This window comes from Phoca vitulina, unplaced genomic scaffold (assembly GCF_004348235.1).
Source record: "Phoca vitulina isolate PV1807 unplaced genomic scaffold, GSC_HSeal_1.0 scaffold9, whole genome shotgun sequence".
Classification (NCBI taxonomy): Eukaryota; Metazoa; Chordata; class Mammalia; order Carnivora; family Phocidae; genus Phoca; species Phoca vitulina.
Genome location: NW_022589712.1, coordinates 44735027 through 44742984, shown reverse-complemented (window position 1 = coordinate 44742984; position 7958 = coordinate 44735027). Strand labels below are relative to the sequence as shown.

The window sequence follows — 7958 nt, the reverse complement described above, 5'->3', positions numbered from 1 at the left end:
GATCCCGGGACTCCAGGATCATGACCTGAGCCGAGGGCAGTCGCCTAACCAACTGAGCCACCCAGGCGCCCCAGAATCTATCAGATTCTTAAGTAGTTTCTTTATAACCTGACTTTGCTTATTTAAAAAATTTTTTCTTTATTGAGATAAAATTCACCATTTTGACCATTATGAAGGGTACACGCCAGTGGTTTTTAGCATCCTCACAATGTTATGCAACTGTCACCTTTCATTCCAGAACATTTTCATTACCCAAAAAAGAAACTCCATATTCATTAAGCAGTCACTTCCCATCACCCTCTCCCTCCAACCCCTGGAAATCACTGATCTACTTTCTGTCTCTATGGATTTGCTTATTCTGGACATTTCACATAAACAGAACCATATAATATGTGACCTTTTATATTTGACTTCATTCACGTAGCATGTTTTCAAGCTTCGTCCATATTATGGCATGTTTCAGTGCCTCATTTTTTATGGCTGAATAATATTCCTTTTTATGGATATATCAAATTGTATTGCTCTGTTCCACAGCTGATGGGCATTTGGGTTGTATCTACCTTGACTATGATGCATAACCCTTCTACAAACATTTGCATGCAAGCTTTTGTGTGAACATATGTTTTTAGTTCTCTTGAGCATAAACCTAGTAATGGAATTCCTGGGTTATCTGGGAATGCTGTTTAAATTTTGAGGAACTGCCAAACTCTTTTCCACAGTGGCTGCACCAGTTTACATTCCCACCAGCAGTGCATGAGGGTTCCTTTTTCCTCCACATCCTCACCAACATTTACTTTCTTTCTTAAAAAATTATAGCTATTCTAATCCTAGTGGGAGTGAAGTATTATCCAACTGTGGGTTTGATTTGCATTTCCCTAATGCAAATGATATTGAGCATCTTTTCATGTACTTATTGGTTGTTTGTATATCTTCTTTGGAGAAATGTCTATGCAAATATTTTACCCATTTTTAAATTGGGCTATTACCTTTTGACTATCAAATTATAAGAATTCTTTGTATATTCTGGGTACTACACTCTTATTAGATAGATGATTTTCAACTATTCTGCCAATCTGTATGCTGTCTTTTCACTTTCTTGACAGGGTCCTTTGATGCGCACATTTTAATGGAGTTCAGTGTGTCTATTTTTTCATTTGTTGCCTGTGCTTTTGGTGTCATATTTAAGAAATATTTGCTTAATCCAGGGCAATGAAGATTTATACCTAGGTTTTCTTCTAAGAGTTGTACAGTTTTAGCTTTTATATTTAAGTCATTGATCTGTTTTGTGGTCATTTTTGTATGTAGCATGAAGGAGAGTTTCAAATTCATGTGGAAAAGGGTTTCTCTTGCATGTGGATATCTGATTGTTTCAGCAACATTTGTTGAAGTTTATCCTTTCTCCATTGAAGGGTTTTGGTGCCTTTGTCAAAATCAGTATTTGCTTCATGTATTTTTGGGCTCTGTTGTTAGTTCATAACTGTCCTTACTTTTTATTTGAAATCAGCAACTATGTGAAATTTATTACCTGAAGGCAGAATAAGAAGTATTTTCCATATTTAAAAAGTAATCTTGGTGAAAAGAAGAAAAATTAGAGGAGACATGTGTTTTCACAGAAGAAAGTTTCATAGTATATGATCCCTCCAGATCATACTAAGCCCAGGAATAGTCTAGGAAAGGAGAAAGATGTTTTTCAGAATCATTTTGCAATGAAAGAGAAAAATTTCTTTCCTTGCCCATGAGCACTAAAAGAGATCTAAAGTTTCAGAGAGCTTACTGTTCCAGGTATTGTATTTTGTCTTTATAATATTTCATTTAATTCTTACATAAGCCCTATAATGTGATGTCTTTGTCAGTAGAACTTGAGTGAAGTAGTCATCTACAAGTGATTTTTAAGGAAATATTTCCAGGAGAACCAGGTAAGGGAGTAGAGATAGCAGGACAGTGAAGGAGGAAAAAACAAGCAAGGATGGGATTTCAGGAATTGTCCAGCTGAGGATGCTTTAGTCCAATTCCACAAAGGAGCTCTGAGTTGTAAATTGCAACTCTGATTTATCTACCATGAGGTCAAAGAACTAGGCTTTTATTCTCCCTAATCACCAGTCATTGGTTAAGGGAAACCCATGGAGTGTGCAGACACTGAGGCTCTTGGGCTCTCTGACTATGGGCAATGGCGGTCTGGTAACCAAGGGCGGTCCCTGTGCTCAGGTGGTGGTGGTGGAGATGGTGACTGATAACCAAATGAGTTGGAAGCTGGGGAAAGGGTGCTCAGAAAATTGAGAGAGAAGGAAACAAAGGTTAAGTCCCCAGAGTCACAAAGAGAATGAGTGCAAATGTGTGTGACTCCAAATTCCTTTTATTTCCCCTTTAATGTGGGGCTTCCAGTCACAAAGACACTGTCATTGGGAACTTCCAAGAATCTCCTGTTCCAGATATCATTATGCCCTTTTCTTAAAACTGAATAAACCTTTTTAGATTTTTTTTTAACTTGGGATCTGTCAAATTGCATGCGGAATTTTGTGTGTGTGTGTATATATATATATATATATATATATATATATATATATATATTTCCCCCTCCAGGGAGAGAGTTTATGGCTTACATAAATTTCTTAAAGGGAATTTAAAAAACAAAATGTTAAGAATCACTATTTAAGAGATCATTCTCCATATTTACCTATTTTCCTCCCTAAGATATTATGACTTCTTTATCATTATTACTTCTTTAAAACATTGGTCTCATGAGCTCAAATTAATTATAATAATTACAAATAAAAATTTAGGATAATGACACTTCCCCTTCCCCCTTTTGAGCACTGTTTTCACTTGTTCTTATAAGTTTGAGAAGAATTGGCATTAATTATTTTTTAAGATTTAGTGTAGCTCACCAGTGAAGCCTTTTGTCCTAGGATTTTTATGTGGAAGGTTTTTTTTTTTTTTTTTAAGATTTTATTTATTTATTTGAGAGAGAGAGAAAGAGAGGGCACAAGTGGGGGGCGGTGCCCAGAGGGAGAAGCAGACTCTCCACTGAGCAGGGAACCCAACACAGGGCTTAAGGGGCTGGATCCCAGGACCCTGGGATCACAACCTAAGCCAAAGGCAGACGCTTAACAGACTGGCCCACCCAGGGGCCCCTATGTGGAAGTTTTTGATTACTGATTCAATTTCTTTACTTGTTATGGTTCTATTTAATTTATATTTTTAACTAGAAGCACAAAGAACTTAAATGTTATTTTGTTAGGCAGATGGTTTACTTAAAATTAAGGCAAAAATTTCACTAAGGGCATTAAATGAGCTTGGTTTGTGTTTCCATTGATAATTCAACTGGGTAATTGCCAGATACTCATTTATTTTTTTTTTTAAAGATTTTATTTATTTATTTAATTGACAGGGAGAGAGAGAGAGAGATACAGCGTGAGAGGGAACACAAGCAGGGGGAGTGGGAGAGGAAGAAGCAGGCTTCCGGCTGAGCAGGGAGCCCGATGCGGGGCTCGATCCCAGAACCCTGGGATCATGACCTGAGCTGAAGGCAGTCGCTTAACCAGCTGAGCCACCCAGGCGCCCCGTGCCAGATACTCATTTAGTGTTTGTATGACTCACACACACACACACACACACACACACACACACACACACACAATTAGCCTGGATAGCAAGTGGTCAGCATTTTTAAAAATTCAAAAAGAATTCCCAATAATATTCCTGAATATGTTTTTTCTGTTTATGTGATATAAGTAGTAGAATCTTTTTGTGTACACATAGTTAATCACTAGAATTTTTATAGGATGAATCTGAGGGTATCTCTATAAAGAGGAAACATTCTAAACTTGAAGAGCTAAGCTCCATGGACTGAGAAAGTTCTGGGGCTTTTGCGGAACTGGGTGGAGAAGACTGATAGACAAAGTTCTCCCTGAGGGAGGGGTGGGTAATAGCCTCCAACCTTTGGATGTACGGATGGGTGGGTGGCCCCAGCCTGGACCTGCTGCTGGAAGTACCAGGTAGGAAGAAAATCTTTGACGGCAAAGTGATGCCTTTCCCAACAAGTGGTGCTAAAAACAGGGAAAGGTTCAAACACGTCCATAATCTCGGCTGCTTAAGCAGGGTAATGCTCTTAGATTATATTACCCCTCTCAATAATTCACCCATTCAGCCATCCACCACCGTGAGTCCCATTTTGTTTTTCCTAAGTAAAATTTTGATGTAATGTAGATTAATATTAAATTCAAGTTCAGGGGTGATTTCTCTTTCTAATGCTCCAGGAGAGGATGGCAGGTTGTTGGTTGTGGTGAGGCAAGGTGAACCAAAGCATATTCCTTGCTTTTTGGGGGGGGGGGGCTAGGCATACAGTAAGCACAGGACATATTTGTCAAAAGAACAGAAGATGGAAGGAATGAAAGATTATGTGGCAGTCAGGCAACACACACCCCAACTCTAAACTGATTTCTCCTTCTTCAAAAGAGCACAAGTTATCATTTTTTGCACCCTGCATGACTCTCTTGTCATTTTGGATTGGAAATGAAATACGGCGATTTCATTCTTCATCTCAACAAACGTCCATTGGACTACCCCTAGGTATAATAGATGAGGAATTGTCAGGGATGCTTGAAGTCACAAAATACTGCAGGGAGCAAATGAATCCTCAAAAGAGGCGAGGCCTGGGATTCTGAGCCCTTGTGCATCCGCGAGCGGGGCAGTCCGGACACGCGGGTGATGCGATGGCGTCTGTCCCCAAGTCTCTGAGAAGAACCTTCACCAACCCCTAAGATTAATCCGAGAAAAAACAAACCAGGCTCAGGGGTGCAAAGACTGAGCGGTGCTCTAGGGTCCACCTCTGCCCCGCTTCGCAGAATCAAGGCTGCCCGGCCAGGGCGTCGTTTGTGTCTGAAGAGACTAGGGATGGGGACAGCTGCAGCCACTCTTCCCTCGGACAAGAGAGTGGGGTTTTCTCAGATCTTTCTGGGAGCTTTGGGTGTGAAAAGTGTCCTCCGGTCCAGCGCAAGATGTAAGAAAGGGAGGAAAGAAGGGGTAAGATGGGAATGGGACTCCCGGCGAGACGGGCGCAGGTGGGGAAGTGAGTTCCTAGTTGAGCATCTGCCCAGACCTCAGACAGGTGGAGAAAGGCAGTCCCGCCTCGGCCCACCCGGTTCCCAGGTCTGAGCTGTACCTGTGCACTGCCTTCCTTCTCCGCGACGCCCGGGGGCCGGGGAGCCTGCGGCCTCCGCCCCCGCCCCTGCGGCCGCAGGTCCCCAGCCCCGCCCCGCCCCGCCCCGCCCCGGGCTCTGGGATCCGGGCTCCGCGGGGCGCCGGCCGAGCGGCGGGTGCGCAGGTCTCCCGCGGCCAGGAGGATGGCCAAGGTCCCGGTGCTGGAAGACGCCTTCCTGCGGGCGCAGCCTTCGCCCCAAGTTTCCCCTGAGGCCCAGGGGGAGTGCTGTGTGCAGCTCTTGGGCAAGGGCTTGCTCATTTACCCCGAGGAAAGGGTGTACCTGGAGGCTGAAGCGCAGCCCGGGGGCGCGCTGGGCAGCGCGGAGAGAGGGGAAGACCCGGAGCTGCCGGTGGGAGTTAAATCAGGTGAGTGCTCTGCCCTCGCGGGGGAGGTGACTGGGGAGCGGGTGAATTCTAAGAAGGGCATCCAATAATAAAAGTAAACACATCGCAAACGTAACATGTATGTAGAATGTTCAGTCCAGATCTTTGTATTTTCCCCAGGAAAATATTTGTCAACTGGAAATGAACTCTAAGGGATTTTACATAGTTCTCCTCTCACCGCCCCCACCCCCCCTTAGACCACCGCGTTTGACGCCAGGGTACTTTTAGAGACTATTTAATTGATTTCACATTCTGATTTTCTTTATCATTCTTTCAACTTGCAATCAGAAATGCATTTAAGCAATGGTAACTTTTCCTCTGAAGAAGAGGATGGAGAGAGTCACGACAACAAAACCAAAGCAGCCGATCTACACCTCTCTCAGAAAAAAACCATCACGCAGATGATGAAGGATAAAAAGAAGCAGACTCAGCTCACCCTGCAATGGTAAGACTCCCACAGGGGTACACTTCAGCACCTGTTGAGTCTTAAAAGTCAGTATTTAAAAAAAAAAAAAAGTATCTTCAGAATCTGCTTTTCTCAGTTTGCTTCTCCCTCAAACTTTTTGGGGGAAGTTTAAAATACCAATAGGAAATTTATCCATTTTTTTTCACTGAATATTTGGTATGGAGACATATTCTGGTATTGATAAAAAATGATCTGCAATGCAAAACCCCATCACTTTGTTCATTATTGACCCAAACTATAATTTTGTCAAATGTCAGCAATGACAAATGTTTTTATGACTTGCTTTCTTAACATAAAATCAATTTGGTCCTTATTATATATTTGTTATGTGGTAGTTTTGTGTTTATAAAACATGATTCTTTAAAACAACTTATAAGGAGGAAGTACCTTAATACTGTCTTTATCCATGTGAGGGCAAATTAACAATTGTGTATTGGTCATTAGGTGAAATATGTGTGAATGAGAAGACATAGAAAAATCAGTTAAAATATTACTATTATCTTAAATAAGTGTTCAACTATTTTTATAGCACCTGTCATATATGATTTATTATAATGAAATATCATGAATTGGATTTTGAGGAAAACCTTTTAAAACCAAGAGTTTATCAGTAGGCTTTCTACATATAGAGAGCATTTTGTAATATTATCTAAAAGGAAGAGGGATCTAAAGTAAAAACTCTAAGCTTTCCTATGTACTATGAAGAAATAGGGGTATAAATTTCCTCCCAAATTACAAATAACAAGCAAATAATTAAAAAGGTCTATTTACTGATTAGTTGTATAAGATGTTTATATGTAAAGTATGATCTAAACCTTAGAAAAATACAATAGAAAAAATAATATCTAAAAAAATTACCAGAAAAACCTAGTAAATTTTATTTTCAGTTGAGTTACAATTTGCATATACTAAATTTTTGTGATTATATACTTAAACCTTTTCAAATATTTGAAATATAAATCAAATATTCTAAGGTTATGGTTTAACTATGGAAGTTGATGTCACACTTACTGGTTAAAAATACACTGAAGCAGTAAATATTTGAGTTAATTATCTGGAATATTTAGGATACAACTACTTTATTAGGATAATTGGGGCAGAAGTGTTGATTAAAGATATATTATGGAGAGCTGTTAAATGATCACTTCCAGTTTTTCAGTTCAAATCAAGTGAGTGGAAACAAACTTTTTTTTTTTTTATTTTGTAAATATGATTGCATTATAATTAAAGGAAAAAAATGTCATACCCCAAATTAATATGGTACTCATGGCTGGAATTATTCAGTATTTTGAAGGTAATGACAATGCCTACAAGAACTTCAAAACAGCAGGGGAACAGTTGACATTTTATGCATGCCATTAAAATATAATTTTTAAATAGTTGAATGTTTTCTTAGTGATTTTCATATTTTTTGAAGCTATAAAATGCTGTAATTTTTGTTTGAATTTTCCACAGCCTTTCCTAAAAAAGAGTCTTATGTATATATTTTTAAAAAATGATGTGAGTTATCTGTATTTTGAGAATTTTCCCTTAAGGTTGTGTAGATTATTAGGGATGTTAAAAATTAGAGCTGAAAATTAAAGTGAAAAATCTGGCTGAGTAATTCCAGTTTTCAACTGTCAGCTAGGTGTTTGGTTTTATGGATGCAAATCTTACTGGGTTTTGGTTCTTTTTTTTCTTTCTTCATAGAAAAATGGACATCTGATGCTTTACATCTGATGAACATCTCTTTTAGCTTTTATCTCCTGTGTCTTGGGAATAGGTTAAATCAGAGATCTTGGATAGTTGCACTCAATTTTAATCTGAATGCATACTCTATATTGCATTGTTCCTATATAGGAATAATTATAATTTTAGTATACATAAATTTTAGTCAAAATCACCTACTGAATTGTTAGAAAAACTGGGA

General features: G+C 39.3%; 1 protein-coding gene across 1 annotated transcript in view; it reads left to right on the top strand.

Annotated features, from left to right (window-relative positions):
- The first annotated feature begins 5342 nt into the window (after positions 1–5342).
- The window catches only part of RFX6 (regulatory factor X6), a 56056-nt gene continuing 53440 nt past the window's right edge, over positions 5343–7958 (top strand). Inside the window, exons 1-2 of the mRNA XM_032407425.1 lie at positions 5343–5565; positions 5872–6028. Coding sequence (XP_032263316.1) covers positions 5343–5565; positions 5872–6028 — 380 coding nt within the window. The remainder of the gene's footprint in view (positions 5566–5871; positions 6029–7958) is intronic.